General features: G+C 45.3%; 1 protein-coding gene across 1 annotated transcript in view; it reads right to left on the minus strand.

Moving 5' to 3' along the window:
• The window catches only part of LOC144821209 (protein NEDD1-like), a 752,172-nt gene that overhangs the window by 274,382 nt on the left and 450,235 nt on the right, over window positions 1–27,555 (minus strand). The window contains exon 9 of the mRNA XM_078677987.1: window positions 9,128–9,259. Within this exon, the coding sequence (XP_078534113.1) occupies window positions 9,128–9,259 (132 nt within the window). The remainder of the gene's footprint in view (window positions 1–9,127; window positions 9,260–27,555) is intronic.

Below are 27,555 nucleotides of genomic sequence, written 5' to 3' on the forward strand. Positions count from 1 at the left end.
TATTTTAGCGAGGTCAAAAAGAGATCCCATTAGTGGCCTACTGATTTTGCTCGATTCCTTTTCTTTTTTTTTTTTACACGATTTTGTATTTTATCTGCAAAGACTAAACCAAGTATTGCGACACATTGTGTTTGTTTGTAAATAGAGAATGAACCAAAGAGAACCAATTCTAAAACAGTAAATGCTTGGATAACAATCAATCAAATGGAGAGAGAAGCATGCACGACGTATTACAACGGGGGCAAAGGCCTGCGTTAACTACCTTCCCCTATCTGCAAAGAGAGAGTACTCCTAATAGAAATGAGGGGGGGGGGCACCATTCAAAGCAGATCAGTGTGCATAAACACGAAAATGTTTTCACTTACCACGTCATTGACATTCGACAGCTTATGATATTTGCTATTAAAAAACCATTGAAATTCACTGAAAAAACCATAGGTTATAGACCATATATAGTTAGGAATTAGCATTTACAAAACCTTGAAAATTCACTGAAAAAACCATAGGTTATAGACCATATATAGTTAGGAATTAGCATTTAAAAAACCTTATTTTACTCACACAAAACCATTGAAATTCCATATATAGTTAGTTGCACTAACTATATATCGCGCACCCGCAATCCACTGCTGATGATGTCACATATTACATCATTCATGACATGGTCAGTGACATCACTGATGACATCACTGATGACATCTCAAATGACATCACTGATGACATCACTGATGACATCTCAAATGACATCACTGATGACATCTCATTTGACATTACTGATCACATCACTGATGACATCATTCATGTGATGATACGATGAACCTCTTCAGACTCTAATATAACCTTAGATACACTCAGTGTAAACAGACACTCACAGACTGTCACTCATCCATGGAGTTACTCACACACCTAGTCAGTCTTGCAAAGAATCAATCACACCTCCATTTCCTCAACTATATAGTTATACCCACCTTACTTATTGAAACATATACTAACACATATTTACTCTCTTATACAATCCCTGATACAAGTTCACAATGATCCATACAGCCACTCACACATTCACTGGCTCTTATGCACAGTTATTTATATATGTCAACTCTCACATGTACTGTGTTTTACATATGTACTTACTTTGACATGTAGCACTGAGATATCCATTCACTCACCAATACACTCATGCACACAGTCAACCGCCCATACAGCTGTTTCCACGTGCACTTTTGAACCCATACATCTAGTGAATCAACTGCTCACACATCTATGCACAGAGTCATACACCTCCCAGCCACCCACACACACACTCAGTCTCCCATACAAATACTTGGGCAACCAATCAATAACCCATATAGTTAGTCATATAGCTAATGATCAACACATGCAGCAGATTACAGAACAACAGACACAATGATGCACAAATTAAAACAGTTTAGTCACTAACCCATGCACTCAGTGAGACACATTTAATCACTCACTCATACAGTCAGTCATGCACCTACTAAATCCTTCATCCAGACACTTATACATCCACTCATTCTTCAATATGTAAGACATATTTTAACTTTACAGAAACATACAGTCACTGGATGTTGTCATCAGTGATGTCATTTGAGATGTCATCAGTGATGTCATCAGTGATGTCACTGACCATGTCATGAATGATGTAATATGTGACATCATCAGCAGTGGATTGCGGGTGCGCGATATATAGTTAGTGCAACTAACTATATATGGAATTTCAATGGTTTTGTGTGAGTAAAATAAGGTTTTTTAAATGCTAATTCCTAACTATATATGGTCTATAACCTATGGTTTTTTCAGTGAATATATATATATATATATACACGCTTGAAATTACGTGACAGGCATTGTAATAATATGTTATTTCACATAAAAAAATAACCATCAAATTTCACCAGAAAAAAAAGTTACAGGGACATTATAGTTATGTGGAAAATGTGATTTAAAGCATTCCGTTTTACTTGAACAAAACCATTGAAATTCACCAGTTATCGTTACCTCAAGTAACTATGATTTGTGTCCTAAAGTAACTAATTAGCACCCTTGCCATACACTGCTAATTACCTTCCCATATTACATCACTCATGCAATTTTCTAGGACATTATTGATAACATGACTACATCTGAAATGAATGAATTGATGACAACACTGTGTATGACGGTAAGGCTAGCTATAGTTAACTTATGGCATGAGGGTATAGCTACTTTAGATAAATATAACTGGTGAATTCCAGTGGTTTTGCAGGTTTAAAATGGTATGTTAACTGACATTTTCACCTAACTATAATGTCCCTGGAACTTTTTTTCCCGGTGAAATCCCAACTTCTCTTGCATCTCTGCTTCTCATCCATCATCCCTACTTCTCATCTATCTTCCTTACTTCTCATGCATCATCTGTTATCCCTACTTCTCATCCATCATCCCAACTTACCATCTACGATTCCTACTGGTCACCCCTTCTTCTCAACCATCTTCCTTACTTCTCATCCCATCTTCTCATCCATTATCCCTATTTATTATCACTACTTCTCATCCATATGTTGCATCCCTCCTTCTCATTCCTTATCCACCATCCATACTTCTCATTCCTTGTCCCTCAGTCATACTAATACACTTTCAATAATGTGAAACACACATTCACACTGATTGGTTGGCAACAGGCAATTAGAGTTAAGAGACAGAGCTGCAGTCTATTGATCTAGCCACTGAAAAAACTAAAAATGTAGGGATGTTGAAAAAGAAGTAGGGATGACAGAAGAGAAGTAGGGATGATGGAAGAGAAGTAGGGATGATGGAAGAGAAGTAGGGATGATGGAAGAGAAGTAGGGATGAGAAGTAGGAATGAAATGGAGATCATGGATGAGAAGTGAAGAGAATGGATAAGAAGCAGGTACACAAATTAGGGATAATGGATAAAACGTAGGAAAGAGAAGTAGGGATTATGGATTAGAAATAGAAAAGAGAAGTATGGATGAGGAGTGAGGAATGAGGAACCGTAACATAGATGATATACACGGATATGGTACACTCTAAAACACCACCGAGACTCTCAATATGCACAAACCTTTTGTTTAAGGCAGAGTTTTTAAGCATAGGATTAGCACAGTGCCATGCATACCAAACTATAAAGTTAACACAACCTTTTTCCATTTTTACCATAATGTCTTTTGGCATAGATTTAGCCAGTGTAATCTACTTTGGGCTGAAAAATGACAAAAGCCTCTTACTATTTTAGCGATTGTAATACAGCTTTGGATTGCAATAAAATGAGCCAAGCCAACCTGTAATGAATAAAAGCAAACGATGGCACGTCCTTTGCTCTTATTAGAATAGCATAGCTTTGCCCAGACACATTGGGGCAAACCATGTGCCATGCCTGTGTGGTTGATTGTGTGGCTTTTGGAAGTGTGCTGACATGTTTCCAGCCATATAAAAAGTGCAAATATGAGATTTTGCTCATAGTTAATCTATCCAGGCATATTGAGGGTTTATCTCTTAGGCCCATGCCCAATCATTTAGAACCAGACGTGGGATGCCCAGTAGTAGGCTTATATTTGGAAGAGCTATTCCCCATCATAGACTGGTCTATGTAACTGCCAGTGCTACCTGTGGAGGAGACCAGCCACTTCATATTACAGAGCACAAGCCAAATTCCAATTCTTCCTCCAGGAATACATATGATCATTTTGCAGCGCATACAGCAATTTAGGAAGAGTTATAATTTTAAAGATTGCTGCTCTTCCCATCAAAGAGATTGAGAATTTGTACCATCCTTTTACATCCATTCTAAAGCGTACTACTACACCTAAAGAAGTCCAGTGCCTGCCTTGTGATCGCCATACCCTGTTACCTGAAGCTGTCAAGAGTACATCAGTTTCTTGGAATCTTAATCCTTCTGTTGTCCATGAGTTCATTTATAGGAGTTTACATTTAGACTAGAATATTGCCAATATTCGCAGGAGATTGAGAACAGCTCTGTTATTGAGTGTAAAGGGTCTGTAGCATATTGAAGGATATGATCACAAATAGTTTAATCTTAGCCTCTGTCCCAACTCTGGATCAAAAGTCAACGGCCCTGGCCATTCAGCTGATCCAACATGCCAGGGGCTTTACTTCCAGAGCAAACTAGAATGGGGAGAGGGAATATCTCTTACCTGCACCCCTACCAAATTTTAAGAAATAGATAGCAGAGCTTCCCAGAGGCCCTACACACTGCAGTGGACTGAGGAGGGGGACCCTTGCCTAGAAGACCCAGTCAAGCCCACAGAATATTCGAGATAGACTATCACCAATCAATTAGATCAAAAGTAGTTTTGGCATCAAAGGAGAGGATTCTAGGTGTTTTCTCCCTAAACACTGGTTGCTTAGCCATTTATAAAATCTCTGGAGATTTAACGTGGTGGTTTTTTGCATGATAAAACTTGACTTATCACGGTCATAATACATTTCAATAACCTATTAGCTAGTGCTTTGGCTCATACGTTCGTCTCCACACTGACAAGTAAACAAGTGAAACGTGGTAGTAAACTGAGCAGCAGCTGCTAGGTTTTACCTCTATTAGTATAACTGTAATTACTGCTTGTCTTAGGTCCAGTGGCTGCTTCCCTACTGTCTTAGTCTCACTGAGTAGGTTGAGCAGGTGTGAGCCAGAGTAACACATTTATCAGGAAAGCACTGGGGTCTCATTTTGTAATTGGCCAAGTGTATGTCTGGAATGGTACAACCCTGCATATTAGTACATGAATGCTCAGGTGATCTAGACATCACTGTGTATTTTACTAACTCTACTTGAAACCCATATAACCTCATCTTTTCTTCTGCTCAACCATTCTAGTGATTTTCCAGCTTTGTCCAACACTTTGTGTGCTTAGGTAATATGCTTGTCACTGCATTCTTGTTGTTGTAATACTTCTCTCTCATTAGCAATAGTCTTCACATCTCTAATTCAGTCAGTCACATTCTTTTCTGTCCCTCTTATTCTAGAGATGATATTCCCTAAAGTCTTGCTCTTTCCTATTACTAATGATTTGCAAGACTCCCACAAAGTTACACTGAATTAGACCAGATCCAAGATAATCTGTCATATCCTATAATATGGCCCAAATTGCTACCTGCTGCAGTTTCCATGCATCTAATCTCCACCTCATTGCCTAGGTCTCTTTCCAATTCTGATGTGTCATTCTGAAATAATCTGATATGCTCCTGGTACAGGTATTTTAGTGACACAACCATTGGGACAAATAAATAAAACTTATCTAGAGAGTGATCTGTGTACCACAGAAAATTGTGAGTAATGGTGGTCCATGAAACTTTTGCTAGCTGCACAGGAACATCAGAGGCTCTGGTACAGTCTGCCAATCTGTTCATGTCCACTGCCGTCACATCATTCTTCTAGGGGTAGTGGGCTTACTCTATGCTATGTATATTAATATATATATTAATATATTAATATTTGAAGTCCCTTCTGTCCCACTTGTTGTAAATACCTACACCTCAACCCCCTGTGTGTTCAGACAAGATTTGTTTCCACTCTAAAGGAAGGCAATTTGTTAGCCAGCATTGCTACTTCGCTGGCGCTCCAAGTAAACCCACCAAGAGTCACTGAAGTATATTTCCTTATCCGAGGAATTTATACTATGTCTCTAATAAGGGAGTTTCTTGCAGGAGAGTAATTTTAAATTCCTTTCTGCAAAGGTATTGGGTTACCAATCCTCCTTTTCTTGTTGGCCAGTTCATTTATGTTTCAAGTCAGAATGGTTAGATGGTCACTGATACTAAGTTTACCTGGCTTAGCGAAGTGAAGTTTCAATCAACTTCACCTAGCAAGATTTTGCAATAAATGGGATTACAGTGGTCAAATTAATAACTGACCTTTGTCATGTCCTAAATGTCATGCGTTTTACCTTATAAACATCAGAACAAGCTTTAACTGAGAATAAATCCAAATGAATGGTGAATCACTTCCAACCAACTTTTCCATCCCACAGGTTTCAAGCTGCTCAACGCCCCAATGTGCGAACGGTCTCTCATCCCCCTCTCAGCCCCACTAAACAATTACTAAAACTTAAAAATTACTTTATGTTATGTCCTCAAAAAGTATTCCGGACATGTAATAACAGCAGGATTGGGGAAAAGCACATAGTCTAGTTACATTGCCCATCTTCAAAGGATTTTCTTTGCTTCTTTGGCTTTCCCAGAACAATCCAGAAAAAACACAATTTGTGAGAAAACAACCTGGATTATGTGCCGTTTTCAATGCTCTGTCTCTGTCCCTGTAGGTAAATAATTTTGCAAATAAAGGTTAGGCGAGCTCTTGAAAGTGGTTTCTCGTAGGTATCTATGGGCTTGCTCTATAACAAATCAGGCAGTCAACTTCTCGCTCCCAAGGGTGCATATACTTTTTTCTAGAAAGGCCTTAGGGGGTCGATCCTCTGTCCTCTCTGGCATAAGCACAATTCATACATATATCCCTATTGTGGAAGATGTATCCAAGAACTGTATCTCTTTCTAAATTTTTTAACTTCGAACTTCTTCATAAAATAGACAAGAACACGATAAAGCAGAACAGCAAGTTTGGCAAAGAGAACTTTAATGTGTGACGTTCACAAGAGAGGGTTTGTAAGAAAGATGGCAACATTCTTAAGGGTGTTAGACATGTCAAAAGATATCAGAGGAGCAGATCCAGGTCCCTTTTTTGAAAGAAAAATGGATCCCAAAAACAAATGACCTCAATATAAGGGAGCCCCCAAAACATTGAAATGTTGTACGTTGAGAGAACATAACAATGCACCTAAAAAGGTGTTATAGGAAAGGCCAAATAACACTGGTTAAACGGAAGAATACTGGAGTGAGGAACAAAGAAGAACAAACGGACAGACAAGAAAAGGCAGGACAAAGCCCCAGCGTACCATATCCCCGTGAATTGATTCATTGACTGAGGCTTGGCAGAAGGAGCACAAATTATTTAGAAGAAAACTGTGCTAGTGGCTCCAATACCTGGCTTGTAGTCCATATGTGGACAATTAAAGATGCCAGAAAGCCAACAGGCTCTGCGATGGTGCTGAATCAAGAGATTTGATGTGCTCATTGAAGGAGGAAACAGCACATGAGATGCAGGTCAGAATAACGAGCATTTGGAGTGTCATTAACATGAAATGCTATTAAATCAGTCACACCCACAAATGACTTGAGTTATTCTGTTGCTGGTCAAGTGATCTTTTTAGCCATTATATACTCATGGGTGAGTAGTGTGCTTAAATCCCCTGATTGATTATAAAATTGATTATTGCTCATGGTAAAGCATTTGTGATGTATATTCCTCATACTGAGTAATAATTATAGCATGGCAACATGCATGTTGACCCCTAGTCTAGTAAAATGGAGTCTATTTTTAGATGCAAATGCAGAATAATCAACTTCTTGCACTTGTTTCCAGATTTCCAAAACATTTGATTCTAATACATAAAACTGTTATTACTTATAAAAATTTCTATTGGGCCATGGCATGGCATCCTGTAAAGAATTGCATCCTCCTTTTGAAACCGAAGAGCTTTCCTCATCAGCAAGAACCACTTGGGTAAACCCACTGGGAGCAAAGGTGTGGGGGAGAATAATGGACCTGATGAGGTCTGTAAAGTAAATTACGAAATCTTGTGGTGGAAGCATATCTGTATTCCTATGATGTTTAACATAACAATTGAATTGTTCCAGTTAGCCTTCGACACTTGCTGGTTCATCACATTAAGTGTGAGTTCTAGATCCTGTTTCACCTTTGTAACGGACCAAGGTTTTGGTAAATATGGGCTGCTTTCAAGTTAATTGATGGAGAACAAATTATGATAAACCCAAAAGTCTCAAAAACACAGCTTTGTATGCACTCTTAGTTTCATCCATTATATTATAAGTACTTGATCATGTCCCAAAAAGTCCAATCCGTGCTCCCACTAAGGTTAGAGGGAGCCATTTTCTAAAACGTTCAGGGCAGACTGTGAATCGTTGTACAACACCATTTTGGTACTTGAACCTTTCACAATGCTCGTGAAAAAACATCATGGGGGCTGGGTGAGGAAGAGGGAAAGTGGATAACAACAGACTATATAAATGCATTACCATGTCCGAACTTACGCCCACATGCATCAAGTGATTTTGGAGTCGCAAACGGTGCGATTCGGAAAAACCGTCCGTTTGCGATTCCAAAATCACTTTTTGGGATGCATTAAACAATTTCACAAAACTCGCAATTTTTTGCCATTCCTAAAAATGCGATTGCATTTAAGGAATCGCATTTGTGCGATTCCTTAAATGCAATGCATGAATTTTTTTAAAAATGCGAATTCGGAAATAGGAGGTGCAAATTAACACGAGGTTGACCCTCGTGTTAATTTGCAAAATCTTTAAAAAAAGCATTTTTGAAAGTGTCATGTTACACACACACACATGTCCTTTGGACATGTGTGTGTGAAACTTGCACTTAAAAAAACATTTCAAGGGTGCAGGGGGGGGGTCCTTTGGACCCCCCTCAGCACCCTTGAAATGCATTAACAAATTGCGATTCGCAAAATAAAAATTGCAAAAAGGCATTGATTCCTATGGGCCTCTAGGCCCATAGGAATCAATGTAATGCCATTCCTTAATTGCGATTCGCAATTAAGAAATCGCAAATACAGAAAATTAAGAAATCCTAAAAACTTCTAAGATTTCTTGATGCATAGGATTTTGCAATTCCTAAATTGCGATTCCTTAATTTTCGCAATTTAGGAATCGCAAAATCCTACAATGATGCATGTGGCCGTTAGCCTTTTATTAAAAATAATTTGTCTTTAACATTTGAGGCAAAATAGGAGTAAAACTAAAGCATGTCTTCTTTTTTTATTAAATAAATGTGTGGTTTCTCAGTGATGATGCACCAATACATGTATTCTAGAAACACAGAAGTACTAAGCCGGAGACTTAAGTCATATCAACTACAGTGAACTATTAGGTCAATCTAATTTTGTTACATTTTAACAAAATCATTTGACGTTAAGCTATGCATAAACTAAAATAACACCTCTAAATATGAAAAGTCAAACCATCATGTATGTATGTATAAAGTATGTATAAAACCTACCATTTGGCAATGGAGAGAACATGTCACATAAACTATTCCTCCTGTAAATATCTATAAATTGTGACTCGTCATATTTTTCGAACTCCTTTTCATTTGAAGACTTTCCATCTAGGCTCGCTCTGCACGATGTACCTGAAACAAATTAAGTGAGGAGATAAACTATTTAGTAAGAAAATTAATAATTTTGAAGCCAAAGTTAAAGTTTTATTTAAATCAAGTCTACGGAAAAGCACCCTCTCTGCTACCAGTGATTCGAATATTGACTGGATATTGGATTAGAAGGACACGGTGAAAGGAACCCCCTTTTTTTAAAGTAACTCGTGGGAGGTGCTCCTGTATGACTGGATGGCATGAAATAAGTCCTTTAGAGGTTTTTGTGATCATCCAGCAACATCTTCACACTTCTCATATATTCACATACTTAAAACATTCCATACCTCTCACCTAAAAGGCCATCCAGTCTTTGAGTCTTCTCTTATTCCATTTCAATTTACTTCAAACAGTGTACAAGGGTGGGGGGCTGTTACCAGAGCTTCATCTGCAGAGGTTCTTGGGGATTATCTGTCCTACTTGAGATGCCAATTTCCATGTGAGAGTGTCTTGTCAAGTTAGGAGAAGATGTTCATGGTGCTAATTTTCAAACGTTCTCAAACAGCATATTGGCTTTATGTGCCGAGGTACCCTTTGTCAATAATAACGTGTGTGCGATTAACTAGCTACGAAGCAGACTGTTAAACTTTTTATGCAGTCCAAAATCCACATACTGTAGTTAGCTAGGAGTGCCTGGTCTTAATGCAACTTGAAATTGCAAAAAAGGTTAATCGGCTATCTGCAATGTTTTGGTACCGGTCTCGTAATAACACAGTACTTTCCCTATCAAAATATTATCAAAAGCTTATATACAATGTACATTACTTAATCTATGACCTATGTTATATTTGTTATTACAGTATTCACAAAAGATATACACATTTTGATGTGTTAAAACGATCCCCAAAACACAAAAACTAACATGTTATGTTCATCCTGTCTTTTGACACAACCAACAACATACATATGCTACATTCATATCCACTTTATCTGCACTAGTTTTGACAGATATGATTACCAGATTTGGTCTATCCAAGCTGTATACAACAAACAATCATGTCCATATTTCTCATATAAATGTACCATTCTTAAAACACAATGGTCAGAAACGTGCATTTGTTACAGAGGTACGGGTTTACTTAGAAAGGCCATATTGCATTCTTTAGGACAAAGAGCAGTACAGATTTCGAGAGATATTATCAAGTTTGTGAACTCGAGGCCCTTTGCCCTGTGTTCTCCCTCACCAGAATTTAGGCCCAGATGCATGAAGCTAAAAACCGCTCGCAACGGGGCAGATTCTCAGAATCTGCCCCTTTGCGACCGGTATTTTTGCATTTGGGATGCATCATCCCAAATGCAAAAATCGCAAATTGAGAATTCGCTAAATTGCGATTACTTGCATTTAAGGAATCTCAAATTGAGATTCCTTAAATGCAATGTATTAAAGTTTAAAAAATAGCGATTTTGCTAATAGGGCTCGCAAATTACCATGAAGTACAACTTCATGGTAATTTGCAAAAACTTTGAAAAATGCACTAAAGTGCATTTTTCAAAGTGTCATGTTGCGCACACACATGCCCTAAGGGCATGTGTGTGTGCAACATATGTGTACAGATCAATTTCAGGGGTGCAACGTTGTACTTTGGACACCCCTGCACCCTTGAAAATCGCATTCTCATTTTGCGATTCGCTAATTGGGATTCACAAATTGAAAATTCTTCCCATTCATTCCTTTAGGCCCATAGGAATGAATGGGGAGGTATTCCTTAATTGCGACTCACAATTTGTGAATCGCAATTAAGGAATTTTAAGAAATCGCTATTTTTAAAGTGATTTCTTCTTGCATACCATTTTACTATTCCTTTTTAGCGATTCCTTATTTTTCGCTAATAAGGAATCGCAAAATGGATGCTTGATGCATCTGGGGGAATGTCCCTTAATTTGGGCTTGATCCGTTGCATGCTGCCTCAGTCTGCACTGCATCTCTGAGGGACTCAGGAGCTGAGAAACCAGGTGATCAAAAACAACACAGTCTGGCAGCAGAAAATACCTGTGGTACCATTGGTGACACTGGAATAATCTAAATCTACTCTGACTTATGAATTTTAGCTCATAAAGGGGCACATGCATCGATATTGCATTTTGCGATTCCTTAATTGCGAAAAATAAGGAATCGCAATTAAGGAATTGCAAACTGCAATGCATCAAGAAATCGCTAAAAAAATAGCGATTTCTTAAAATTCCATAATTGCGATTCTCTCATTGAGAATCGCAATTAAGGAATACCTCCCCATCCATTCCTATGGGCCTAGAGGCCCATAGGAATGCATGGAAAGACATTCTTAATTTGCAATTCACCATTAGAAATTCGCAAATTAAGAATGCAATTTCAAGGGTGAAGGGGTGTCCAAAGGACACCCTGTGGCACCCCTGAAATCTGCTTAGAAGTATATTTTGCACACTCACATGCCCCAAGGGCATGTGTCAATCAATCAATCAGTGACACTTATAGAGCGCGCTACATACCCGTAGGGTCTCAAGGCGCTGGGGGGTGGGGGGGGGGGTGCCGCTACTGCTCGAACAGCCAGGTCTTCAGCTTCTTCCTGAAGGAGAGGTGGTCTTGGGTCAGGCGCAGGTCGGGAGGGAGGGAGTTCCAGGTCTTGGCGGCCAGGTAGGAGAAGGACCTTCCTCCTGTAGTCGCTCTTCGGATGCGGGGGACGGCGGCGAGGGCGTGGTTGGCTGATCGGAGGTGGCGTTTGGGAGCGTAGAAGTTGATCCGGCTGTTGAGGTAGCTCGGGCCTTGGTCGTGTAGGGCTTTGTGTGCGTGGGTGAGGAGGCGGAAGGTGATTCTTTTGTTGACGGGGAGCCAGTGAAGGTCTCTCAGATGTCCGGTGATGTGGCTGGTTCGTGGGATGTCGAGGATGAGTCTGGCTGAGGCGTTCTGGATCCGCTGGAGTCTCTTCTGGAGCTTGGCGGTGGTACCGGCGTAGAGGGCGTTGCCGTAGTCCAGTCGGCTGGTGACGAGGGCCTGGGTGACGGTCTTCCTGGTCTCGGTGGGGATCCACCGGAAGATCTTCCGTAGCATGCGTAGGATGTTGAAGCACGCCGAGGAGACGTTGTTGACTTGCCTGGTCATGGAGAGGGAGGAGTCCAGGATGAAGCCCAGGTTGCGTGCATGGTCTGTCGGTTTGGGTGCGGTGCCCAGGGCGGGAGGCCACCAGGAGTCGTCCCAGGCGGAGGGGGAAGAGCCCAGGATGAGGACCTCCGTCTTGTCAGAGTTCAGTTTCAGGCGGCTGGTCGTCATCCACTCGGCTACCTCTTTCATCCCTTCGTGCAGGTTGGCTCTGGCGGAGGCGGGGTCGTTGGTCAGGGAGAGGATCAGCTGGGTGTCGTCGGCGTAGGAGATTATGCTGAGGTTGTGTTTGCGTACGATGGCCGCGAGGGGGCTCATGTAGACGTTGAAGAGGGTGGGGCTCAGAGATGATCCTTGAGGGACGCCGCAGATGACTTCGGAGGCCTCTGACTTGTACGGTGGTAGGCGGACTCTCTGTGTTCTCCCGTCGAGGAAGGAGATGATCCATTCCAGCGCCTTGTCCTGGATTCCGATGTTGCTGAGGCGCTGTACTAGGGTGCGGTGGCAGACCGTGTCGAAAGCCGCGGAGAGGTCTAGGAGGATGAGGGCCGCTGTTTCCCCATTGTCCATCAGGGCTCGGATGTCATCGGTGGCGGCGATGAGGGCGGTCTCGGTGCTGTGATTGGCTCGGAAGCCGGACTGTGAGGGGTCGAGGGATCCGTTCGTCTCGAGGAAGGCGGCCATCTGCTTGTTGACGGTCTTCTCGATGACTTTGGCAGGAAACGGGAGGAGCGAGATGGGGCGGTAGTTCTTGAGTTCGGTGGGGTCCGCTGTTGGTTTCTTGAGTAGGGCGCTGAGTTCGGCGTGTTTCCAGCTCTCAGGGAAGGTGGCGGTGTCGAATGATGTGTTGATGATGTCTCGCAGGTGGGGTGCGATGACAGCGTCGGCCTTGTTGAAGACGTGGTGAGGGCAGGGGTCAGTCGGTGATCCGGAGTGGATGGAGTTCATCGTGCGGATGGTGTCTTCGGTGCTGACCGGGGTCCAGGCGTGGAGGGCGGTGGTGGGGGGTGGCTGTTCGGTCATGGTGTGCGTAGGTTGGTTGTTGAAGCTGTTGTGTATGTCCGCGATCTTGTTGTGGAAGTATGAAGCGAGAGAGTTGCAGAGGTCTTGCGATGGGGTGATGTCGTTGTTTCCTGCGCTGGGGTTGGAAAGCTCTTTCACGATGTTGAAGAGTTCCTTGCAGTTGTGTGCGTTGTTGTCCAGCCGTTCCTTGAATGCTGTTTTCTTGGCGGCGCGGATCAGCTGGTGGTGCTTCCGGGTGGCGAGTTTGAAGGAGGTCCTGTTGTTCGGTGTAGGTTCCCTTCTCCAGACTTTCTCGAGGGCTCGGCAGTTCTTCTTGGAGCTCCTGAGTTCGTCGGTGAACCACGGGGCTTTCTTGCTTCCGGGTCTGCTGGGCGGGGTCCTCAGCGGGGCGAGCTCGTCCGCGCAGATGCTGATCCACTTCGTGAGGTTGTCGGCGGCCTGGCTGGGGTTCGCTGAGCTGGCAGGGGGGTGCTGGCTCAGGGAGGTGGCGAGCTGGTCTGCTGTGACCTTGTTCCAGCTTCTGCGGGCGGCCTGTTGCTGGTGGTGGTGGGTCGTCGTTCTCTTGAAGGTGAAGTGGACGCAGCTGTGGTCCGTCCATTGAAGCTCTGTGGCGTGGCTGAAGTCGATGTCTGTGCTGGAAGAGAAGACTGCGTCGAGTGTGTGTCCGGCGAGGTGGGTGGGGGTGGACACCAGTTGCTTGAGTCCCAGGTTGGCGAGGTTGTCCAGCAGGGTGGTGGTGTTGCGGTCGTTGTTGTTCTCCAGGTGGAAGTTGAGGTCCCCCAGGAGGATGTAGTCAGCGGAGGGGAGGGCATGCGGGCTGACGAAGTCGGCGATGTCCTCGCTGAATTGTGTGCGTGGTCCAGGGGGTCGGTAGATCAGGGTGCCTCTGAGGGTGGTGTTCGGGTTGGTGTGGATCTGGAAATGCAGGTGTTCGGCGGTGGTCAGGGTGTTGTCGGTGCTGGTCGTGAGACGGATGGTGTTCTTGTGGATGATGGCGATGCCTCCTCCCATCTGGTTGGCGTTGCGGTCCCTCCGGACGATCTTGTAGCCCTCCGGGATAGCGATGGCGATGTCGGGAGCTGATGTGGCATTCATCCAGGTCTCCGTGAGGAAGGCAACGTCAGGGGCTGTGGCGTCTAGGAGGTTCCAGAGTTCCACGGCGTGTCTGTGGACGGAGCGGGTGTTGAGCAGGATGCACTTGAGGAGGGTGCTGCTGGTGTTCGGCTTGGCGGGTGCTGTTGTGAGGCAGGTCCGGATGCAGGTGAACTTGCAGTCGTGGCAGCTGAAAGGTCCGTGGGTGCGTCGTGGTGTGGCTTGATGGCAATCTGGGAGTCGGCCGGAGTTGAGGGCGATGAGGGTGGCGGCGGAGTACGTCAGGCGGGTCGGTCGGGGTCTTCGTGGGCCAGGGGTCCTGGCGCTGGGCGCGATCCGGTCGCAGACGGGCTTACCTTTGGCGCGCCTTCGGCGCACAATCGGCGCGCCCGCTGCGCGTGACCGCTGCGCGTTCGCGCGGTCGCCATTTAAAGGCGAAGTGCGCGGGTGGGCGGAGCAGCTGGGAGGCGGGAGCGGGGAGGGAACAGAAGGAAAAAAGGGGCGGGGTCTGCGGTGGTGGCGGGAAGCGGGGAGCGGGGAGGGAATACGGAGGGCGGCGAGGTAGGCGGCCAAACAGGAAGGACACAAGCTGAAAAGGGTGAAAAAATAAACAGGCACTAAAGGAAAAGAAACGCTAACACGGGCAAGAGAAGCAGTATAATACAAAACAGTATGACAAGCACAAATGTCGGACAAAACAATTTAAAAACAAACGACAGCAGAGTCAGCCGGCGGCGAGGCAGGCAGCGCGGCAGGGACAAGGCTAAGGGGCACACGCAGCAGCTGGTGGCCGTGCGGCGCGGGGGTGTCCCACAAGTGGGTCACACTTACCTGTGTCGCACGGTCGCCAATTAAAGGCGAAGTGCGCGGGTGGGCGGAGCAGCTGGGAGGCGGGAGCGGGGAGGGAACAGAAGGAAAAAAGGGGCGGGGTCTGCGGTGGTGGTGGGAAGCGGGGAGCGGGGAGGGAATACGGAGGGCGGCGAGGTAGGCGGCCAAACAGGAAGGACACAAGCTGAAAAGGGTGAAAAAATAAACAGGCACTAAAGGAAAAGAAACGCTAACACGGGCAAGAGAAGCAGTATAATACAAAACAGTATGACAAGCACAAATGTCGGACAAAACAATTTAAAAACAAACGACAGCAGAGTCAGCCGGCGGCGAGGCAGGCAGCGCGGCAGGGACAAGGCTAAGGGGCACACGCAGCAGCTGGTGGCCGTGCGGCGCGGGGGTGTCCCACAATGTGTGTGTGTAAAATGGAACTTTGAAAAATGCACTTTGGTGCATTTTTCAAAGTTTTCGCAAATTACCATGAAGGTCAACTTCATGGTAATTTGCACCCCTTATTTGCGAATTCGCACATTTTTAAAGTTTGATGCATTGCATTTAAGGAATCTCAATTTGAGATTCCTTAAATGCAATCGCAATTTAAGAAATCGCAATTTTGTGATTTCTTAAATTGCGAAAATTACAAAAATGTTAATGCATCCCAAAAATGGGAATTGCATTCGCAAACGGCCGAATTTTGCGATTCGCACCATTTGCAAATGCAATTTCCATTGATGCATGTGCCCCAAAATCTATTGTTTTGAGTCTAGACTGTCTGAACTGAATTATTTTTGGTAGCTCTTCCCGCTTTTTTGAGATATTGCAAAATAATGATGTTGCATACATATTTTATCCTGACTGTGTTTTTAGTACTTATGAAATTGACCAATTTGAGACAATAATGTTATGTTATGTTATGTTATGTTAAAATGTATTTATATAGCGCACGGCTACTCCGACAGAGTGTCCCGGCGCTTTCCACAAACAACTCAGTGTGTAATAACATAACACGAAACAATACAGAAAAGAAAGACCCACCCAAAGAGCAACTAAACATTAAAAAGCCATGTCTTCAAGCTCTTCCTAAATTGAAGCAGATTAGGAGTACTGCGTAGCGCCAGTGGTAGGGAGTTCCACAACTGAGGTGCCTTAAAGCCAAAGGAGCGGCCCCCAGAGCGGGCCTTCCGCACGCGAGGAACCACGGCAGTAAAGAGAGCCGCAGAACGCAGTAGGCGAGCAGGGCGGTAAAAGATCAGCCTGCGCCGTAAATACCCGGGCCCGGAGCCAAACAGTGCCTTGTGCATCAACGTAAGGGATTTGAACATAATCCGCTTACGGATAGGCAGCCAATGGAGCTTCTGTAGCAGCCCCGAAGCTCTCGATCGCCTATGCAGGCCAAAAATCGCATGGGCAGCAGAATTTTGCGCCACCTGTAAACGCTGGACCAGGTAGTCTGGAAGGCCAAGGAAGAGGGCATTGGCATAATCCAGCCTGGACCCAATGAGCGCCTGCACGGTAATCCGCCTATGCTCCGCAGAAAGCAATGGAAGAAACTTGCGGAGTATCTTCAGAATACCGAAGCAGGCGCCCACCAGACCAAGTACGTGGGCTCTCAATGACAACTTATTGTCAAGTTTAACCCCGAGATTTTTGGCAACCAGAGATGACTGTGCCGGAGGGCTCATTTCAACCGGCCACCATTGCCGCCACTCAGGGTCAGTGGCACATCCAAAAAAAAGAACCTCCGATTTGCTGGAGTTGGCCTTCAAGTTGTTATGCTGGAACCAATCGAATACCATGGCCAAACAGGCCCGAATACCCTCTCCATCAAATGGCTGATCTTTGCCACATGTGAAGAGGAGTTGCGTATCATCGGCGTAGGACACGATCTGGGCCCCGTACGTCTCCACCGCCGCCGCCAAAGGGGACATAAAGATGTTAAACAATGATGGGCTCAACACAGAGCCCTGTGGAACCCCGACCCTCAGAGGCGGCATCTCGGCGGAGCGCTGCGAGACCCAGATCGTCTGGCGGCGGCCTTCCAAAAAAGATGTAAACCATTTGAACACCATCCCCCTAATGCCGATGTCATGAAGCCTGGCGAGGAGCGCCGCATGAGGGACGGTGTCGAAGGCCGCCGACAGATCCAACATGACTAGCATGGCCTTGCCACCAACATCCAAAGTCTCCCTGATGATCTCCGAGACCTCCAACAGCGCCGTTTCCGTGCTAAAATTAGGACGGAATCCGGATTGGGAAGGATGGAGCAGATGGTTAGTTTCTAAAAAGCTCGACAAGACGCCATGAACATGTTTCTCGGTGATCTTAGCCAACGCCGGCAGGAGTGAAATTGGCCTGTAATTGGCCAAGACCTCAACATCAAGACCTGGCTTTTTCAAGAGGGGGATGACCATCGCCCTCTTCCAGGTACAAGGCACCCTCCCCTCCCTCAAGGAGGCGTTGAGGATAGGATTAACCAGAGGATTCACCACCGCCGCCATCTCAGCCAAAAATTTGGCGGGGCAGGGGTCAAGTGGCGAACCCGATTTAAGGCTGGCAAGCAGCACCCGCGACGCCTCGCTCGTGACAGCAGGGAAGTCTGTCAAGACAGCGACAGGCGTGGGCGGTAGCTCACATCCCGCACCGGGGCCGCAATCACTATCCACGGCGCTCACCGAGAAAGAGGCTTGAATCGCCTTGATCTTGTTGGTGAAAAAGCTGGCAAGATCACAGGCCCACGCCTCCGATGATACTAGCGGGGGTGTCTGGGAGCTGGGGGACATGAACTCCTTCACCACAGTGAAGATCTCCTTACAGGAGTTCGCCGCCGCCTCAATCCTCCTAGCAAGGTATTCTTTCTTGGCCCCGAAGATGTCCCGGTGATAGGCCTTAATAGCCGCCCTGTAGGCAAGTTTGGCCTCCCCATTATACTGAAGGCGCCAGGCCAGCTCAGCAACCTTGCACTGGCTGCGAGCCACCCTCAGCGCCTCTGTAAACCACGGCGCAGATTGCCGTGCTACCGTGGACCGAGGGACTACTTGCGGGGCAAGATCGTCCAGCCTTTCAATCAGCCACGACTGCAAGGCCTCCGTGTCTTTTTCCAGAACACCCGAGAGCTGACAGGGGTGTTCCACGAGCGCCTGCTCTAGCATATCAGCTGTCACTCTATGCAGCGCTCTCGAGGCTGGTCTGGGTAGCACGGGAGCAATGTTGTCCGGCCGCCCATTCTCCGACACAGAGAACTTGATCAGCCTGTGGTCCGTCCAGAGCACAGGCAAGGTTTCTACATCAGCAATCGGAACTGATGAGAACACTTGATCAAGGGTGTGCCCTCTCTCGTGCGTAGGACCAGACACATATGGAACGAGACCCAGTGGGGATGTTATATCCAACAGTTTAATCGTGTCCGGGTCGCCTGTCACATCAAGATGGAAGTTGAAGTCGCCCGCCACTATACAATGCTGAGTGGTCAACGCCAACTCAGAGGTGGCTATCTGCAGATCCTCCAGGAAGGAGCCCATAGGGCCTGGCGCCCTATAAACCAACAGCACCTTAAGTGCTTGGGTCGGGGACAGTCTAAGTGTGAGGGCAATGGATTCCGAGCTCCCAATGGGGTTCGGAGGGAGAACCGAGCAGAAGACATTCTTCCTCACCACCACCGCCACTCCGCCGCCCCTGCCCTTCTCTCTGTCCTGCCGGTAGATGTTATAAGCCGGAGGAATAGCAGAGAAAATATCCGGGTTCGACGCTTCTCCTAGCCAAGTTTCGGTAAGGAGAAGACACAAAGGGTTTTCCCTCACAAGAAGATCAAATAAATGCAGAGCGTGACAGCCCAGCGACCTCGTGTTCAGCAACAAGCAAAGATGTTTAACCTGAGCCTCTGGAGGTCTATGCACGTTGACCGGTGTCCACATGGGCGACCAGCCACAGGCCGGGCAGCGCCGTTTACCATTAAAGCGCCCAGGGAAGACCGAGCGGCAAGAGCATGAGAATGTCCGCATGGCACGCAACATCGCCGAGGTGTAGGTGATCATCCTCCCTCCTCGACCGGCCGGGCCGCAGTCCACCGCCGCCCCGGCGCCTCCGGGACGCTGACGGGCGCAGACGGGCAGGACTCCGGCACGACTCAGGCTAAGCGAGGGCGTCCACCTGCGCGTACCGCTGCGCGTAGGGGAGCGACTTTAAATAGGCTCACCTGCAAGCCCTTGGCGCGCGAGTCCGCTCAAAGATGGCGGCCGCCGCCGAATCCCAAGCCCCAAACAAAGATGGCGCCCGAAATGGAGACCCGGACCCGGACCCACCAAAATAGTGGTGCTTTGGAGGCACAGAGGTGCCCTTTTTACATGCAGTGAGGGGAGCGGGGCATAAGCTGAAGACAGCGAGTTTCAAATCAGGGGTAAGTTAAACACAGCAAAACCCAAATACAAAACGAGGTAGAGTTAAAAAATTACACAGCGCTAGTCCAGCGCGCTTACAGCAGTGTGGTAGGTGGTAGGGACCCCAGCCACACGAAGGACCGCCTTAAATAGGCTCACCTTCAAGCCCTTGGCGCGCGAGTCCGCTCAAAGATGGCGGCCGCCGCCGAATCCCAAGCCCCAAACAAAGATGGCGCCCGAAATGGAGACCCGGACCCGGACCCACCAAAATAGTGGTGCTTTGGAGGCACAGAGGTGCCCTTTTTACATGCAGTGAGGGGAGCAGGGCATAAGCTGAAGACAGCGAGTTTAAAATCAGGGGTAAGTTAAACACAGCAAAACCCAAATACAAAACGAGGTAGAGTTAAAAAATTACACAGCACTAGTCCAGCGCGCTTACAGCAGTGTGGTAGGTGGTAGGCAAAGGCAAAGTTAATTGGAGAGGCTCCACTACCAATGGATATATTAAGTCATGAAACTGCATTTTTGGAGCCAGCAAAAAACCTCCACTGTGATTGAGCAAATTAACTTGTTGCTGCAGGAAGTGGTGCTGCTTCTCGAAGTTTTGTCAAACACTTCCAATACAGCTACTGCACTGTCTAGATACATAGTGGCTATTAGCACTGACCCTTTCCTACAATCTACCAACCTTCAAAAACACAAAAACAAAGTTGAGCTTTAGGAAAGTGTATTGGTATTACTAAAATGAAACTAAAATACACATAATCTACCCAAGTCCTTCAAACCGAATATTTTCATTGATCTTGTTTTTTTTACCATGGGTCCCAAAATGATATTTTTCGGTCTCTTCCAGAAATGGCATGAACGGCACAGACAATTGGCAGGGGCTTGGGTATACTCTCAAACAGGGATGTCGCTCTGAAGTGGTTGTCCACAAAGTTTGGGAGAACAATAACATAAATTCTATAAGTATTTCTACTTTCAAAAATAGCTCTTTAGACTACCAAAGGGTTGAATATCTGTTTCCAGACTAAATGAACTAGGGTTATGATTCCATGCTGCCCACAATTTATATTAATCCACTGATTAACATCACACATTGGTCCTCACGGATATACGTGCACTATACAACAGCCCTTATGGTAGCTTTATATCAAAGGTATATTTTTATATAATAATCATTTTTATGTTGGATCCAATACGCATATGATTACAGTTGAAATTAGTTTAATCTGATGAATAGAAGTGTTTATTAATGCGATTTAGTTATGCCACAAATTTGAAAACGCTCTTTTGGATAAAAATGGATGTTGTTTCTGTCATTCACTCCTGTATTCCCCCTGGCAATCCTGTGCGCATACGCATCTTCTCTCCTCGCATGTTCCGCAGAAGAAAGCAACTGATATAATAGTTTATTTCCACTGCAATGCAATTTTTTCGATTCTGTATTCCTAATGTGTTGCAACTTCAAGGCTCTTCTACTGTAGTTACGTTCCTAGGCCTGGTCATATTCATCTGTGTGAAGCTTCATTGTTGGAATAGTTCTATATTTTGTTCAAACATCTCTGGATGGCAGTAGCATGGAAGTTGCTGAATGCTTTCTCAAAATAGGATAGTGCCTAAGTGTTAAGGTAATGACGTTCATTGTTCTGATTTTTCCCAGTGTTGTTACTTTTGATCATAACATGAATGATGATTTCGCTGTTTTACTAATTTGTTATGAAAGAATTGTGTAAAAAAAAAAACTTGATTTTGGTGTTGAGACAGATTTGAGATATTTTTAGAAGACTTTCCCTTGCTTTTCCATTAACGATAAATTATCCTATTATGACCAGTTAATACGGTCACCTCTGCCACATATTATACTCTGAGGCGGATTAAGAGGATCCTACTGTTTATTCCTGCAAATCATCAGAATACTGCAGTCACCTCTCAGGTGTTAACTAAGATTGATTACAGCAATGGGCTTTATCTGAATGCCCATCAACCTGTTCTCAGTGAACTCCAGACTTTGCAGAACGCGGCTGCTAGTTTGCCTTTCAAAATTCCTAGGTACCATTCTGTGTCAAGTTCTATTAGGAAACTTTATTAGTTGTCTGTAAGGGAAAGGATACTTTTTAAATCAATTTGCATTGCTTATAAAGCTCTTTTTCTTTAAAAAAAAAAGATTTACCTGGTATGTTACAGCCAGAGCTCTACATTCAGGGACTGCCAAAATGGTCGTAGTGCCTAGCTTTAAGCTCGCTACTTGGGATGGCAGAGGTTTTGTGCTGAATGCAATGAAAGCTTGGAACAAACTCCAACTTTTCATCAAACCGATCCCTAGTCTTTTGCTTTTCAGGAAGTTTCTGAAAACCTGGTTGTTTTCCACTTATTAGTGCCCTTTGCTGATTCTCTTTGTGGTTTATTAGCTAGCACCAAGGCGCTTATGGGCATTCGAGCACACAACAAGAATATGGGACAACAGAACATACTAGGGATACTGTCCAATTCCCTCTTGATTTTGCTGCTTATGTAGAACTTAAATGTTTTCTAATTTTAGCAACCCTGTATAACTCTGTGTTGAAGTCTCAATGGTTTTGAGTCTGTACCCCTTATTTTTAATTATTATATTACAAACCTTTAACTGTTCTCTGGTCTAGATCTCAGTTTTTGAGTGATCCTCATTACATATTCCTGTTATTCTGCTAAACTGATATAGCGAGGGTGCCTTTTTGTGCAATTATTATCAGTGGGTGAATCTTCAGAGTTAAACTTTTTAGATACTCTGAATTTTGAGGGGTCCTGAATATTGCAGTATGGTTCTCTTCCCACAAATTTGGTAGCAGAAAATGGTTGCACGCTAAAGATCATCTCCTCTTTTGAGGGTCCCCAAAAACTACTCTCAGTTCCTAATGCCCAAACCGAGAGAATACTGATTTTTTTTAACTCTATCAGCAGCTCCCAACCCTGAAGTTTTGGCAGGCGGTCTGGCGGGCAGCGCACTTCTGAACGATTTGGAGAATAAGTATGAATAGGATGAAATATTTGTGGATGGTGTGTGTAGTCTTGAAAAGTGCTAAAATGTAAGTTTGAGAAATGGATGGCTGTGCTTTTTGTGAGGTTTTTGGATATGCAATGCTCATTCTGGGTTCAGTTGGTAAACTGTATTGTCGATGTGCTATTCATATTTGAGAATATATTTAGTGCATGATTGGTTGTTCTGGTTACGTTTCATCAAAATCCAAGTTCTCTAAATATTGTGCTTACTTCCCTGAATACAGTATTATGTTAATCGAGGCGCTCCTTGCAAACAGACATAGGTTTCTGAACGAATGAGTTTTCCTTTCCAGGTTGGGTTGGGTACTTTGCTCCGAAATGCACATGAGTAAATGCAATAGCCAGGGTAGATTACCTCTGGACGGGGATCAATCTAGTGTGAATTGAAATTTCAAACTGGACTGTGAAGGGTGCTGTTCTAGTTTATCATTTTACTATTAATAGAGAGAATTGATTTTGTCTTACCTTAAATTGCTGACTTTCTAATTTAGGTTGAGCACACAAGAGTTTATTTAGTTTAAATTGAGGTAGAAAGGTTTTGCAATTTTATGGCAAGACCGGAGGCTGCTATTATGCTTTCTTATCTTGAATTTATTCCAATAGAAGTTAAGTGTAAAAAACTACAGTTCCCAGGGGCCCAGGTAACCAAACTGGCCAATGGGAATGTAATAAAAACGAAACCACATAACAAATCATGAATCGGAAACCTATAAAATGTCATATCTGACTGTGCAGCTTCCTCTTTTCTGGCTGCTCGCAGTCAGATAAGTGCTTTATCTTTTTGCTCTCAGTTTTATACTGTATTACTATCTTATTTATTACTGTATTGTTGCCTTTTCGGTGCTTTGTTAGCGCTTTACACGCTTGTGCACCGCTTCCCCGCGACGCTGTTCTTTGAACCCCTCCCCCTCCCCCCGCGCGTTACCGGTGGTCACGCCCATCGTCTCTTGGGCCGTTACCGCTCGCGCTCACCTGTCGGCCTGTGCTCCATCGGCCCGGTGTAGCATTGTGCCTCAGCCCTTTGTGCAATTTTCTCCCGGTCAGCGCTCCCGTCCTGAGTGCCAATTTAGTGCGCATTTAACCGGAGAGTGTTTTCCGGTCTCCCTCAGCAGCGCGTTTGAGCTCTGGAGAGCTCGCCTCAACTGACACGCCCCTTGGGCATGTTTGCTCTTGCTGCCCCTCACCTCTGCCTCTCTGTTAACCCCTTGCTACCTCTTTTTGATTATACTGGGATCCATGGAGTTGGATAGCTCCCCTGAGCATATTACATTGAATGAAGAAGGCAAAGCCTTTAAGCAAAATCTAAATACATTTATTAATTCATCTGTGGAGAATGTTGTAGAAGCTTCTATGAGACGCATGTCAAAAGGAATGGAAAATTCCATGTTAAGCCTTCTGTCCAAGGCTTTGGCCCAGTCAGCGGGGATAGCAGACAAAAAAAGGTGGGTTCCTCTGCTGCGTTGCTCACTTCCAAATCTGCATCACAATTGAGTTGCGAGGTTCCCTCACGCTTGAATGAGGACATTGTGCCTCCCAGGCCTCCTGTTCAGGAGGAGATTGTAGGTACCGAGGGCAAACAAAAACTCAAAAAGAAGCACACACAGCCACCGCAGAAATTAGTTATTTCTTCTATTATGGACACTGATGATGACATGCAGGATTCAGACAATCTTTTTGACCTCTTTGATATTTCTGACCCCGCTTCCCTCCTTTCAAAAAATACAAGTCACATTCTTTTGTGTTTGAACCAGTTTTTGATGCTGAAGGAATGTCTATGTTCGATCCTTCCACAATAAGTCACCCTAATTCCACCGAGTGGTTGCCCGCTACTCATGTATTCCCCTACATTTCAGCAAGATTACACCTTCCATTGGAGACCTCAGTCAGGTCTAGGCTCAAATCTGAATGTCCCAAACCTTCTTTGCCAGAAAAAAATCACCATGGTGCCTTCTATTGATCACCCTTCTTTTCCAAGTTTGGCAAGGATCCCCGCAAAGGGGTGGACAAAGCCTGGTCCACTTCCCAGGATAAACTGCTCAATGTGGTGGGCCCCCTGGCTCGCATTTTTGACATGGCTGAAGCTAAATGTTTAGATGGTGCGGACCTGTCAGCCGAAGAGATCTCAATGTGGGTTCAACGAGCCTTTTGTCTCCTGGGAAATGGAAATGCCTCCATTACGCATGAGCGCCGTAAAGGCCTCTTGATAAAATTGGATCCCAAACTAGCCAATTTAGCTCCTCAAGATCCTGGTAGTAAGCTAACTGTCTTCTCTTCGGCGAATCCTTGGTCAGGGATCTTAGTAGATTTGTGTCCACTTTTGCGTCTCTAGATAAGGCGCAACTGTCTATTAAGAAGGTGTTCGACCCACAGGTTTTTGGATGGGCCGGCAGAAGCAGGAGTCGGTCTTTCGGCCGTTCCTACAACAATCAGGGCTCCAGAGGATCCTTCAACAATTCTTCCCAAGACTACAAACCCCAATTCTATCCTCAGCGTGGAAGACATTTCCGAGGACGCGGACAGAAGATTTACCGCAATTCCCACAACAACCACCAAGGTATGTCTTTTTCCGCCTCCCCCTGTAGGAGGTCGATTAAAACTGTTTCTTTCAAAGTGGCAAACTGTCAGCACAGATCCATGGGTACTAAATACCGTTCAAGGCTATCTTATAGAGCTCTATAAGATAGCCTGCCGGTGCCATTCGCGCGTTCTAGTCGTCAGAAGGACGCTAGAAGGCTTCAAAAGGAGGTCATGCTGACGCGCAGCGGGGACGCCGGATTTTTGCCGGAGTTACGCCTGAGTTCAGCCCGTCTGCGCCCGTCCGCGCCGAGGACGGGCTGGACGCTGGACACTCTCGTATACTAACACAGGTAACCTATCATTATTCCCTTTTGGAGATATTAGCCCTCAAGCCGTCTCACTTGCCCTGTACTCACAGGTTTTCTCCGGAGGGGATAATGTACTCCTCTCTCTGTCATACCTGTAAATCAGCTCTTCTACCCTTTTTCTAAAAGGAGCTCTATGAATGCATCCTTATCTGGGGACACGACAACTAAAATGGGATTCCTGGTTAACGCCAGGTCCCTCATTAAAAACAATATCGCGTTCCATGAGTTCGTTGCGGACAGACAACCGGAATGGATGTTTGTGACGGAAACATGGGCCTCTGAGTCGTCGGGTCACGATCTTCTGTTGGCCATTCCCGAAGGCTTCAAATTGCTACGACAGGACAGATTTAAACGTAGAGGGGGGGGGGAAATTGCCGTTTTATGTAAATCCTCCTTGCCCTGTAAGATAAAATCCTTGTCAGTGGCCTCGGATCCTTTTGAGGCACTCTACTTTTCTATTGTATGTGCCCCGTCGGTTTCCTTCTCCGGAATCCTTATGTATAGACCTCCCGGTCCTAGAGCTGCCTTCAGCGGGGACCTTTTGAGGATCCTGGAACCTTATTTTGGTAAACCCCATCTGACAATACTAGGGGATTTTAATTTTAATTTGGAAAATTTAAGGGACATAGATACCGCTAGGCTGGTGGACTCACTTGGAGCCTGTGAGTGTACCCAACTGGTGAATAGTCCGACTCACCGGGCGGGTCACATTTTAGAGGGCATATTCACTAATGATTCTAGACTTTCAGTGGGTACTCCGGTGCCTCTAGTTTGGTTGGATCATATGGCCGTACCTTTTTCGCTTGCCTATGCCCCGGCAGAACTATCTGTCCTAACCACTAGTACCAGAGGTTCGAAAAGGAGTTTTAGGAACATTACCAATGAAGCCCTTGCTCCATATATAGAGACGAGTAAGTACTCTCCTTTGAGAGATGTGGACGAGGCAGCTGATGGGCTGGTCAATTCCATCACCAAAGCTGTTGAGGAACTTGCCCCTCTATCGATACTCGGCATAAACCCTCTGCCCCATGGTTCACAGAATCACTAAGACTTCTGAGACAAAGCTGTAGAAGACAAGAAAGAAAATGGAGGAAGACCTGGGATCCTACTGAAAGGGAGGCACATAAGCGTCTGTTAAGAGACTACAAAGCTAGTGTCATCAGGGAAAAACAGGAGTTTTTCTCTGATCTCACCACCTCCCTCACCTCTTCTAGGGAGCTCTTCAAGATTGTGGACTCCCTCTGTTCCCTTCAGGTGCCTGATCCAGTCGTGGGCTGGCAGGAGCTATGCGACAATATCTCGGAGTTCTTCCATAAGAAAATTGAAGATATATATCTTGCTTTGGAAACTCAGAGGAACACCTTAGGGGATCTCTCTCTCCAAACTCTGGTCAATCTAGAATCTCGGCCAAAAGACCCCCCCCAAGAGCCTTACTTATTTCCCGCCACTTACCCTTGAAGGGCTCGAGCTCTTGCTGGATCGGACCAAATCGTCATCGCCTCTCGACCCATGCCCTCTGAAGACCCTGAAGGAATGTAGGACTACACTTCTTCCGCCTCTCCTGGAAGTGATGAACGGAGCCATAACTCAAGGCATCTTTCCTTCAGCTTGGAAAAGGGCGATAGTGAAACCTCTTCTTAAGAAGCCCACGCTGGACCCGGAACAGTTGAAGAATTTTAGACCTATTTCACTGTTACCCGCTCCCGCAAAAATGCTTGAATCTTACCTGAATCTACATCTTTCTACCTTTCTGGATTCGTCTGGGTTCCTTGATAGCTCCCAGCATGGATTCAGAAAGGCCCACAGTACGGAGTCAGCTCTGACTATGGTGGTGAACAATATCCGCATGAAGGTGGATTCAGGCCAAACCACGGTGTTGGTCTTACTGGACCTCACAGCAGCATTTGATACCCTGTCTCCCTCTACGCTAACATCACGCTTGAGGGAGGCAGGGATTGCGGGTCC

This window comes from Lissotriton helveticus, chromosome 1_1 (assembly GCF_964261635.1).
Source record: "Lissotriton helveticus chromosome 1_1, aLisHel1.1, whole genome shotgun sequence".
In the NCBI taxonomy this organism is placed as follows: domain Eukaryota; kingdom Metazoa; phylum Chordata; class Amphibia; order Caudata; family Salamandridae; genus Lissotriton; species Lissotriton helveticus.